This window comes from Mandrillus leucophaeus, unplaced genomic scaffold (genome assembly GCF_000951045.1).
Source record: "Mandrillus leucophaeus isolate KB7577 unplaced genomic scaffold, Mleu.le_1.0 Scaffold211, whole genome shotgun sequence".
NCBI lineage: Eukaryota > Metazoa > Chordata > Mammalia > Primates > Cercopithecidae > Mandrillus > Mandrillus leucophaeus.
In genome coordinates, this window is record NW_012102155.1 from 4,419,520 (window position 1) to 4,432,074 (window position 12,555).

General features: G+C 40.7%; 1 protein-coding gene across 1 annotated transcript in view; it reads left to right on the forward strand.

Annotated features, from left to right (window-relative positions):
• LOC105539931 (ubiquitin carboxyl-terminal hydrolase 13-like) overlaps positions 1–11,272 on the forward strand; it is a 67,884-nt gene extending 56,612 nt beyond the window's left edge. Inside the window, exons 7-8 of the mRNA XM_011980390.1 lie at positions 9,561–9,655; positions 11,066–11,272. Of these exons, the coding sequence (XP_011835780.1) occupies positions 9,561–9,655; positions 11,066–11,257 (287 nt within the window). The 3' untranslated portion in view covers positions 11,258–11,272. The remainder of the gene's footprint in view (positions 1–9,560; positions 9,656–11,065) is intronic.
• Positions 11,273–12,555: the final 1,283 nt, after the last annotated feature.

Below are 12,555 nucleotides of genomic sequence, written 5' to 3' on the forward strand. Positions count from 1 at the left end.
AAGATTTGCAGTGTAGGAATTCTGTCGGATAAAGTTGCAAGGGGAGAATAATTCAGATTTTCCGGCTTTCTATGCTGTCTTGTGTAGTTCCTTTATAGGACCAGTTATTAGAAATTCAGTTCTCAGAAGAGCCTGTTCAACACTATAACTGTTCGTGTATGACTTTGCAGTTTGAAAGCAAGTCTATGTCTTACTCATCTTTGGCTTCTATACAAAATCTTACACATCTTACGCACAAATACTTTTGTTAAATGAACCAACTGGTATATAAGCATTTGAATACAGTCATGCGTCACTTAAGGATGGTGATATGTTCTGAGAATGCACCATTAGGTGATTTCCTTGTTGTGTGAACATCGCAGAGTATACTTGGACAAACTTAGATGGCATAGCCTCCTTCACAACCAAGCTATATGATGTGACCTGTTGCTCCTCAGCTACAAACCTATACAGCATGGTACTGTACTGACTGCTGTGGTAACACAATGGTAAGTATTTGTGTATCTGGACATATCTAAACATAGAGAAGATGCAGCAATAATATGGTATAAAACATAGAAAATGGTCACCTGTATAGGGCACTTACCATGAATGGAACATGCAGGGCTGGGGGTTGCTCTGGGTGAGTCAGTGAGTGAGTGGAGAGTGAGTGTGAAGGCCTCGGACTTTCGTGTTCACTACTGCAGACTATAAACACCATACACTTGGCTACACTAAATTTATGAAAATGTAATCCTTTTCAATAATAAATTAACCTCTTACTGTAATGTTTTTACTTTATGAACTTAATTTTTTTAACTTTTGGACATTTTTGTAGTAACACTTAGCTTAAAACACAAATACATTATACAGCTGTACAAATTTTTGGTTTTGATTTGTTTTCTGAGGCAGAGTCTCACTCTTGTCACCCAGGCTGGAGTGCAGTGGTGTGATCTCAGCTCACTGCAACCTCCACCTCTTAGATTCAAGTGATTCTCCGGCCTCAGCCTCCTGAGTAGGTGGGATTACAGGCGCCCCCACCACGCCCAGCTAATTTTTGTATTTTTAGTAGAGACGGGGTTTCACCATGTTGGTCAGGCTGGTCTTGAACTCCTGACCTCAGGTGATCCACCCACTTTGGCTTTTCAAAGTGCTGAGATTACAGGTGTGAGCCACCATGCCCAGCCATTTTTTTTTTAATATCCTTATTCTATAAACTTTTTTCTATTTTTAACTTTTAGTTTTCAAACGTTTTTATTAAAAATTAAGACACAAACACACACGTTAGCCTAGGCTTACACAGGGTGAGTATCATCGGTATCACTGTCTTCCACCTCCACAGCTTGTCCCACTGGAAAGCCTTCTGGGGCAATAACATGCATGGTATGATAACAATGCCTTCTTCTGGAATGCCTTCTGAAGGACCTGCCCAAGGCTGTTGTACAGTTAACTTTTTTTCATATAGAAGCAGAAGGAATACTGTAAAATAACAATGAAAAGTATAGTATAGTAAACACATAATATGGTAACCTAGTCGTTTATTATTATTATCAAGTATTGTGTACTGTACATAAAACCGTATGTGCTATACTTATATGTGACTGGCAGTGCAGTAGGTTTGTTTACACCAGCATCACCACAAGCGTGGGAGTGATGTGTGTAATGCTGTAATGCTACAACATGATGGGTTATGACATCACTAGGTGACAGGAATTTTTCATCTCCATTAGAACCTTATGGGACCACTGCCATGTATGCAGTCCACTGTGTGACCAAAATGTTGTTATTCAGTGAGTGATTGTAATTAGATTCTATTTAAATGTATGCTAATCATAAAGGCAAGAATTAATTCTATTCTTTGTGTATCTTTAGCTTTCCAGAAGCTTTCTTTTCTAATGGGAAACTTATTTTAAAACTGCTAGAGTAAATCTAGTTTCTTTTCTTTCAGTTTTAAGAAAATTTTATATTTTCCTCTTGATTTTGAAACAAACAGATATTCAGTGTAACGTATGTAGAAAACAGAGATAAAAGTTGAGATAAATCAATACAAACTACTAGTAATACCACCCTCTAGACTACTCAGTTAATAATTTAGGTATTTCATTTCAGTCTTTTCTCTTTTTTTAAAGGGTTAATCAATTCATACACACACACACGTACACACACGCACCCATCTCACATTTTTACAAAAATTAGATCATACTGTATAAAGTTTTATTCCTTGTTTTTCTCCATTTGGCATTCTGTTTTTCTATATTATTAAATATTCTTCAGTATTTTATGATGGTTTCATAAATCATTTCACTATTCTGTGAGTGGTTACAATTTTTTTTTCTATTCTGATGAACATTCTTGTATATATGCAAATCTTTGGGTGTTTGTGTAGTTATTTCTTTAGAATAAATTTCTATGACAAAAAGAGTTAAATCTTTAAAATTTTCAGTTACCAAGATTCTCTTTTAAACAGTTGTAACAATTTACATTCCCATCAACAGTGTATGACAGTACTCATTTTAACAAATCCTTGACAACTTTTTAATTAAGACTTAAAAAAATAACTTTGCTAATCTGGTATCTTGTTTTAATTTGCATTTCTGATGAGGCTGAATATTTTCCTTAGTATTCTTGGCCATTTGTATTTCTTTTTTGTGAATTTCTTAGGCCAATTTTCTCATAGGTTTAGGTTTTTAAAAATTGTTTTTTAAGAACTCTTTGATTATTAAGAATATTAACCCATTATCTTCCACAGTTGTTGTTGTTTTTATGAAGAAGAAATAACTTTTAAGGTTTTTCTTGTCATATAATTGACATTATTTGAATACATACTTCTATTTCAATCATAGAAAGTATAAAACATTGAAAACAGCAAGGCAGATTGTATTCACTGTGATAAGCATTGTGAATTCATTTAACTAAAATAATGTTAACTTTTTGAAAAAGATCAGGCTTTAATTCCTGCATATATTGTGCAGAGCTGGTTTTAATAAAAGCAATTATTTTCTAATTGTGATTTCATATTAGTTTATGGAATGCATATATTCTATTTTGGTTTCCTTTAAATCTGTTTAATAGATTGCTAGCTGTAACTTATTGTGTATTTAAAAGCTACTTAAATTTAAAAAAACATGCATAAAGTTTTCTTAAATGTCTAATGATGAGCCTTGTGGACATTGAGGCCTGGGGGTAGGGAGTCCCCTGTTCTGCGGGGCAGTCATCTCTCGGTGAAGTTTCCACTGCTGAGGGTCTGCTCTTCCACACTCACTGGGCTTACTCAGGCCAGTTCAACTCACAAGAGACGAAAGTCTCAAAGTCGGCATTTGTTTTTAAGTTCATAATGAGAGCCACAACTGCCGGTAAGTAGGATGTTTATGTCCGCTTGACCAGTACATTCCTTCCCTGTGGGGAGATGAATTATATTTAGAAGATTGCTTAGTGAACATGGAATCCAAGAAGGTTGTGGACTCAAATATTTAATGGTAGTGTGATCTGATCATCCTGATTTCCTTTCCCCCAATAAGGATATATTTGTCCAATGAGACCTCATCCTTGAGGTCTCAACCTAGATTTAGTTTTTCAAAGAAGCTCCGGTCCCTCAGTCTAGGCCAGAGTGGTGGCATGTGTAGTAAGAACGGGCCCCATGTGAAATTCTACTCTGGGTCCCCATGGGTACAGCAACAAACAAACCAAGAAGCAGATCACTACACAAACAAACAAAACACTTTCCTCTGTGGGAGGACACATTGTTTTGGCGAGGCAGGGATGAGGTTCTTGGTAGAAAGGGAGTAGGGCACGGTGGAGGCAGGATAGGGTGTGTTTTTCTTCCATCGTGGAAACCAGTTTACCCGAGAAGATGCTTTGGTGTCTTGGGTGATTGCGGGAGAGTCTTCCAGAGATGCCCAAGGCAGCTGTGAAACTGCCTATTCTATTGACTGTACCAGCTTCATAGCATCTCAAGCTGGTCTTTTTTCTTTGGTCATCTTTACCCCCTACCTGGGCATAAGTTCCCTTGAGTTTCTCCCAGCCCTAGGATTTGGAATCAGGGCATAGACTACTTCATTTTAGTTTTGGCCTGACCTGGGCCCCTCCTGTGTGCCTCTGTGGTACTTCCTGCTGCTCTGTCATGGTACTTTTCATAGGACCCTGTTAACAGTTTATTTAATGGTGGTCCCCTAGGACAGCAGGGCCTAAGGCCACATTTCTTGGGCACTGTTATATCTCTAGCATCTAGTAGTGTCCCTCACACATAGTAGGTGCTCAGCAAATATTATGGAACAAACAAATGGAGGAAGACACACCAACAAAATCTGCTTCTATTTGGGAGGCTGTGTTTTGAGGATTGTTTGGGCCCAGGAGTTTGAAACTAGCCGGGGCAGCATAGTGAGCCCCTGTTTCAAAAATTTAAAAAAAGGCAGAGAATATTGGCTCCTCTGATTTACCTTTTTTCTATTTTATTAACATCTTTTTTACTCTTACTTGTTTTCATTTCCTGACTACAGTCTAAGTTTTGTGTGTCCTGGTGGTTCTCTCTCTCTTTCTTTTTCTTTTCTTTTTTTTTTTTTTTTTTGAGGCAGGATCTCACTCTGTTGCCCAGGCTGGAGAGCAGTGGTGCAATCATGGTTCACTGCAGCCTCAACTTCTTGGGCTCAAGTGAGCCTCCCAGCTCAGCCTCCCAAGTGCTGGGAGCACAGGTGCTTGCCACCACACTCCATACTGGGCTAATTTTTTTTTTCTTTTTTTTGTAGAAATGGAGTCTTACTATGTTGCCCAGGCTGGCCTTGAACTCCTGGGCTCAAGTGATCCTCCTGCCTTAGCCTCCCAAAGTGCTGGGATTATAGATGTGAGCCACTGTGCCTAGCCCTGTTCTCTCTCTCTCTCTCTCTTTTTTTTTAATTGAGACAGAATCTCACTATGTTGCCCAGGCTGGTCTCAAGCTCCCAGGCTCAAGCTATCCTCCTGCCTCGGCCTCTAAAAGTCCTAGGATTATAACCTATTCTCTCTTTAAAGATATCCTACATGCTGGCCTAATTTATTTTGTGTTTATTTTTCTTTCTTTCTTTTTCTTTCTTTGAGATGGAGTCTGGCTCTATAGCCCAGGCTGGAGTGCAGTGGTTTGATCTTGGCTCACTGCAACCTCTGCCTCCTGGGTTCAAGCAGTTCTCCTGCCTCAGCCTCCCTAGTAACTGGGATTACAGGTGTACACCACTATGCCCAGCTAATTTTTGTATTTTTAGTAGAGATGGGATTTCACTATGTTGGCCAGGCTGGTCTCGAACTCCAGACCTCGTGATCCTCCCGCCTCTGCCTCCCAAAGTGCTGGGATTACATGTGTGAGCCACTGCGCCCAGCCTTGTGTTTGTTTTTCTAGTGTAGCTGCTGGAGTTGTCTTGTTTTTCTTCTTTTCCTGTCTGTTGCAGATGGCTTAGAGGCACACAAATGTGAACTCCTGATGGAGAGATGCAGTTTGGGTGGACAGATCTGTGCTGACTGAGGAGAACCTCTCTTCGTTTTCTTCTCTCTGATTTATTACTTGGTGTTTGACCAGGAGCTTTGCTTTTTCTCTCCACTTGTGAGAGAAGGGCACCAAAGCTGGCTTTCCTAGTTTTTGTTTTGTTTTGTTTTTGAGATGGAGTTTTGCTTTTGTTGCCCAGGCTGGAGTGCAGCGGTGCAATCTTGGCTCACAACAACCTCTGCCTCCCAGGTTCAAGTGATTCTCCTGCCTCAGCCTCCTGAGTAGCTGGGATTACAGGCATGTGCCACCACGCCAGGCTAATTTTGTATTTTTAGTAGAGACGGGGTTTCTGCATGTGGGTCAGGCTGGTCTCGAACTCCCGACCTCAGGTGATCCACCTGCCTTGGTCTCCTAAAGTGCTGGGATTACAAGCGTGAGCCACCGCGCCCAGCCTTCCGTAGTTTTAACACAAGGACTTTTTGAGGTACATCCTTACCTCTCTCTCCCTTCTACTTTCCTGTAGGGTAATCTGGAGGGAGAATTCGGACTTCTGCCATTTTCTGGGGCCTAGGATAAGGGCATAAAAGTCACATGACTAAACCATGAGCCCCTTCACACCAAACCAGCATTTCTTCTAAGACTATTTGAAATGTTAAACTTTAAACTTATGAGGGCAGGGACTCTGCGTGTCTTATTTAACATTATATCCTCAGGGTATATATGTATTTGGTATTTAGTTAATATTTGCTGAATACCATGAATGAGTGAGTTAATCTTGGTGGTTGAACAAGGATGACCCGCACCAGGCATGCTAGTCCTAACAGCATAACCCTAACAGCATACCATCCAATAGCATCATTTTAATCTCTGGAAATTACTTAGAACATTTTGATCTGGTTTCTTACAGATTCTCAATCTTGCTTCTGGTTCGTCTCTCTCTCTGTCTGTGCTCTCTGAGCTTTTCCTTAATTAATCTTTGAGCTTATGGCACATACTGCTTTCTAGCATGCCTGTCACAAATGGGATATTCTTGTTCTAAAAATTTTTTTAAATCTTTTTTCTTCCGCGGATTGCTGCCTCATGTTCTATGTGGTTTAGTTTATCATTTAACTTGAAATGAAAGGATGACTGGTTTGCTTCTAAAATAAATGTAGTTACTCATGAAATGCTTCTTGGGCTATTCCTGGGAGGATCCCTCTGTGAACTCCCTAACCGTGGTTCTTGGCTTCAAGTGTTAGGCCAGGCTGGGGAGCGTGATGGATGATGCTTGTCGGGAGTTGCCTATTTACTACCGTAGTTTCTGTACTAAGACATGACTTTGCTAAGCTGAAGTTGGGAATAAAATGAGTTCCCCAGGGAAAAACATACAAGACAGCATTTTCAGCCACTGAGGCCACTGAAAACTTTTTTTCTCTGACTACATATTTACAAATTCTTCATGATTGCCAAGTTTGAAGATCACAATTCATTTTCAGGTTTCTTGTATGTTACTCACTAAACCGTTTTTGTCTTGGGGATGAGAAATAACTATAGCATTTGACCAAATCATGTCACATCTCTGGAGCAGTTAATGGCTGGAGGTATGAAATATGATTTTCTCAATGTGGCAAGAGCCTAATGGGTTATGAACTGTGGAGGGCTGTGTGGTTTTCACTTATTTCAAAATCCTAGGCCAATGCCAGTGGTTTAATTCTGGCAGTTTTATTATTTTCTAATACAGCCCTGATCATTAGAGGCTTAAAGTCTTAAGTCTTCAAACTATCTCCCTAATTAATAACAACTAAAGTGCCAAGGGAGTGCCATTTTCACCTTCCAGCTAGTATTTGAGTGGAATTTTTTGGTCCCTTGTCATAGATTAAAAATACTGTTGATGTATTTGTTTCAAGTTATTAGTTCAAAGGTTTTTGTTTATTTTATTGATATTTAAACTTTTAGAAATTTTTCTTCTTAATTGGGCTGAGGTTTCGTCTTTTGTTTTGCTTTTGAGAACACTGAATTATATTTAAAAAATATAAATGAGGGTTGCTATCCACAGTTATAATGGGCCTCTGGGGGAAGAGGAATAGAAAAGACAGCTATACAATGTTTAACTTAGTAATAATAGAAAGACTGAATTTCTTTCGGGAGCAGGGAGTCTCTGTACATCTGAGTATGGGATAGAAGGTCACATAGCTTCTATGCATTACTTTTTTTCCCCCGGTGATGTTCCAAGGAGTAAGGAACTCCCTGGACATTCTGACATATACTGTCCCAAAGAGTGATATCTTCATATCCATTGTCCTTGTTATAGATTTTGTTTTTCAAATATAAGAGCGAAGAAATGGTAGATTTTGAGTCTTCATTCCTTTTAAGGGCCTAGGTTGGTTCTTCACCGAGTCTGTTGGTATCCTGTTCTGATATATATATTTTTTCTTTTTTTCCTTCTTTAGAAACATTCTTTTTTTTTTTTCCTGTTTTTTAGAGACAGGGTCCTGCTCTGTCACCCAGGCTAGAGTACAGTGGCATTATCATAGCTTACTGTAGCCTCAAACTCCTGGCCTCAAGTGATCCTCCTGCCTTGGTCTCCCAGAGTGCTGGGTTACAGATGTGAGCCACTGCACCTGGCTGGTGTCCTGATATACCTTCATAAATATTCTGTTGTAGAGGGAAGATTGGGCCAGGAGTTAGACTACTTGGGTTCTGGGCCACCTGTGGGATTTAAGGCAAAAATCATTTAACCTTTATGAGCTTCTTTTCCTTATCTGCAAGATGGGCTTGAAAACGTCTGTTCTGTCCTCCTCACTGCACTGTGTGTGAGGATGGATAGAGCAGCGGATTGGATAGCTTTGGAAAACCAAACAGTCCTCCAACTTCACTGTGCACCTGAGGATCTCGTTAAAAATGCAGATTCTCATTCAGTTGGCCTGAGGCGGGGCTCAAGATTCTGCATTTCTTTTCTTTTCTTTTTTTTTTTTTTTTTTTGAGATGGAGTCTCATTCTGTCCCCCAGGCTGGAGCACAGTGGCACGAACTCGGCTCACTGCAAGCTCCACTTCCTGGGTTCACGTCATTCTCTTGCCTCAGCCTCCTGAGTAGCTGGGACTACAGGCGCCTGCCACCACGCCTAGCTAATTTGTTGTATTTTTAGTAGAGACAGGGTTTCACTGTGTTAGCCAGGATCGCCTGGATCTCCTGATCTCGTGATCCGCCTGTCTCAGCCTTCCAAAGAAGATTCTGCATTTCTAATGAGTTCCCAGGTGAAGCTGCTGCTTTGAGTCCATACACCCCACTTTGAGAAGCCAGGTTCAGTCAAAAGCCTCGTGTTGTCAGGTGGGATATTATTGTCCCGGGGAAAGAGGCAGCCCACCTCAGCACAGAGCTTACCAGCACTAGCGTCTCTCAAATGGCCGGGATGTGGATCCCAGAGGCCCTGGGGCAGTGAGGCAGGGCAGGGATGGCTGGAGTCTTGAGTATCCCTGGAATACCAAACATACGGTCATTTTCGATGTGTGCTATGAGGTGGACCCGTTAGGGAAGCGCCACACAGTCTTCACAGATCTCTCGCTGGTTCTGTGAGATGTGGACTTGAAGATGGGAAAGAAGGGATGTGGGGGCAGGTGGGAGGTGGAGGTGGTGAGGTGGTAGGTTTGAGAATATAGAGGGTTTCATGAGCAGAAATTCGTTGTCTCAGATGGAAGAAGCTGCCCTGAGGGCCTGTGTGTTCTCTGTGTTCCCCCGGAGATTCCCCCTGCCATGGCGGATGGCCGTCACCCCCTCTTCCTGTGCCCATGCCTCTTCCTGAGTTCAGAGTTATGCCACTGTGGTTTTAGTTAGAAAAATCAAGTGTCAGGCATTTATATTTGTATGCTTATTAGATACTGTTTTTTCTTTTCTTCTTTTTTCTTTTCTTGTTTTAGAAAACTTAAAAAAAAAAAAAACAACTTTCCAAAATGTCAAAAGAATGATATGTGTGTATATTTACAAAAAAATGCCTGTATTTATCATTTATCTTTGCCCTTGTTGAATGTTAGAAAATTTTCGTTTTGTTCAGTGATAGCCCAAGCCTGGTGTACAGTAGGAGTTCAAAAAATATGTGTTGGATATTCAATGACTTGATTACTGATTGCAGTGCTTATTTTCTCTTCATCCGCTAGATGTTTATTCTTTTCAAGAAGAAGAACCTGTTTTGGATCCTCATTTGGCCAAGCACTTAGCGCATTTTGGAATTGATATGCTTCATATGCATGGGGTGAGGTCTCCTTTTGTTTCTGTTTCCACCTTACATGGGGTAGGGGTGGGGAGAGGGCGAGGGAACTGCTTGATTTATTTAATATATAATTCCTCTAACGTGGATCTTCATTTTATAGGTTTTAGCTTTTAATTGTTGCATTTACTTCTTGCACTTAATTAATAGATGTTTTCTTTTGATTGCCAGCTTAGATTTTTTTATGCTGTAATAAAAATGGCACCTCATCCAATACTCTTTTGGTTTAGTTGGAGTTTACTTGCAAAATTAGTCTCCTTTGATGGGCAGTTGTGTGAATCATTCTTTGTTCACGAAGCGCAGATGGTGTAGGGAGATGACCTTTAAAATTATCTGCGACCAACATCACTTTAATTAATTTCAGGAAGGGAAGCAAAGCTCCTAGGGGACAGAACGAATAAACCAACACATTACCATTGATAGAGAAGCTCTGCTTCATTTAATATTGTGTTTTCAAGTTGATGTCATGACTATATAATATTTTTCCCTTTAAGGAACTATTTAAATGTGCATTTTGTTTTAGCCCTTTCCTTCCAGGCTGCCTCCCTCTCTTCATGTTCCCATTCTGCTTCCTCTTTGTCACTCATTTCTACTTTTTTGTTTAGTTTTCTGTGCTCTTCTTTGCACCTCCATCTTCTTTCACGGCACTCTCAAGTCTCATGGTTTTAGTCCATATCCTCTCCAGCTGCCTGACCTTTTTGTTTGCTGTGTTGCATTGAATATTCTCTTGAATTTAGTCTACTTGCTTCTTTTTTGATTCCTATTTGTTCTTCATCCTCCTCCTATCTCTTTCCCTTTCAGTCTTTCTCTCTTTAAAATCTTTTTTTTTTTTTGAGATGGAGTTTCGCTCTTGTTGCCCAGGCTGGAGTACAGTGGCGTGATCTCAGCTCATTGAAACCTCCGCCGCCCGGGTTCAAGCAGTTCTTCTGCCTCAGCCTCCCGAGTAGCTGGGACTACAGGCATGCACCATCACATCTGGCTAATTTTTGTATTTTTAGTAGAGACAGGGTTTTGCTATGTTAGTCAGGTGGGTCTCGAACTCCTGACTTCGAGTGATCCGCCCACCTCGGCCTCCCAAAGTGCTGGGATTACAGCTGTGAACCACTGCGCCTGGCCTCTCTTTAAAATCTTTTTCATGTGTATTTTAAAAATTGTGGTAAAATATATATAATATAAAAGCTACCATTTTAACTATTTTTAAGCGTGCAGTTCTCTGGCATTATGTACATTCACATTGTTGTACCACCATCACCATCTCTCAGTCTTGTTTATTTCTCTGTGTAATTGGGGGAAAAATGGTAGAAACATCCTATGCTATTAGAAATAATTAATGGGACATGACCTTTGAATGGGAATCACATTTAAAGTTGTTTTTCTTCAATGACTTTGTCTCAGACAGAGAATGGGCTCCAGGACAATGACATCAAGCCGAGGGTCAGTGAGTGGGAAGTGATCCAGGAGTCGGGCACGAAGCTGAAGCCAATGTATGGTCCTGGCTACACGGGTCTGAAGAACTTGGGCAACAGCTGCTATCTCAGCTCTGTCATGCAGGCCATCTTCAGCATCCCAGAATTCCAGAGAGCGTAAGTGCCTTCCATGCAGACCAGGGCATGCAGCACCGCCCTGCCCCATCTAGGTCCAGTCCACTCAGTGTGTGCTGCGAAGCCCATCTTTATTGCTTCAGGACATTTTGCCACCTTTTCTCTGGCCTGCCTTCTACAGAGACTGGGTGAGAACATTTGTCAAGTATTATGGGGATCAGGTGAGATAAGAAGAGCTTTGTGGCTGGGCGCAGTGGCTAACGCCTGTAATCCCAGCACTTTGGGAGACTGAGACGGGCAGATCATGAGTCCAGGAGTTCGAGACCAGCCTGACCAACATGGCAAAACCTGTCTCTACTAAAAATACAAAAATCAGCCGGGGGTGGTGGCATGAATCTGTAATTCCAGCTACTCAGGAGGCTGAGGCAGGATCACTTGAACTCGGGGGGCAGAGGTTGCAGTGAGCTGAGATCGTGCCACTGCACTCCAGCCTGGGTGACAGCACGAGACTCTGTCTCAAAAAAAAAAAAAAAAAAAAAGAAGAGCTTCGTAAACTGAAAAGCACCATACAGGGGTTTGTTATTAATAATGGTTTCTGCTTTTTGACCATCACCCTATATACCAAGAATATGTTAATCATTAACCTTCACAGCAGGTCTGCCAATTCCCTCCTACAGATGCGCTAGGAGAGATCCAGTGATTGGTCTGGTTACTGTCTGTCTTGTGGTGGACTGGAATTTCCTCAAGGATTTAGGGCTTTCATTTTTTGCTACTCAAAGTGTGGTTCATAGGCTGGTGCTGCTCCTTGTACTGCTGGATATGGGCCTGCAATGAGATAAGTTTGGAAATCGAGAGTGAGCGCTGGGAAACTGTAACAATTTGACGTTGCTGTTGTGTCTTACAGCGGCATTTCATTTTTCTAATAATTTCTGTATTTTTAAACTTTTTTTAATTTTTAATTATTATGGGTACATAACAGGTGTATATATTTATGAGGTATATGTGATATTCTGATACAGGCATGCAGTGTGTAATAATGACATTGGGGTAATTGGGATATTCGTCACCTCAAGCATTTGTCATTTCTTTGTATTAGGAACATTCCAATTTCATTCTTTTAGTTATTTTAAAATATACGACAGATTATTGTTGACTATATTCACCCTGCTGTGCTATGAAATACTAGATCTTGTTCATTCTAATTATACTTTTGTACTCATTAACCATCCTACTTGTATTTTTAAAAGGTATCATCTGTCTGAGTTGAAGTAAACAAAAAAACTGACCCTTTACCACAGATAATTTGAGAGGCACTGATTTAGGTACTCCCTGACTGTGCTTGTA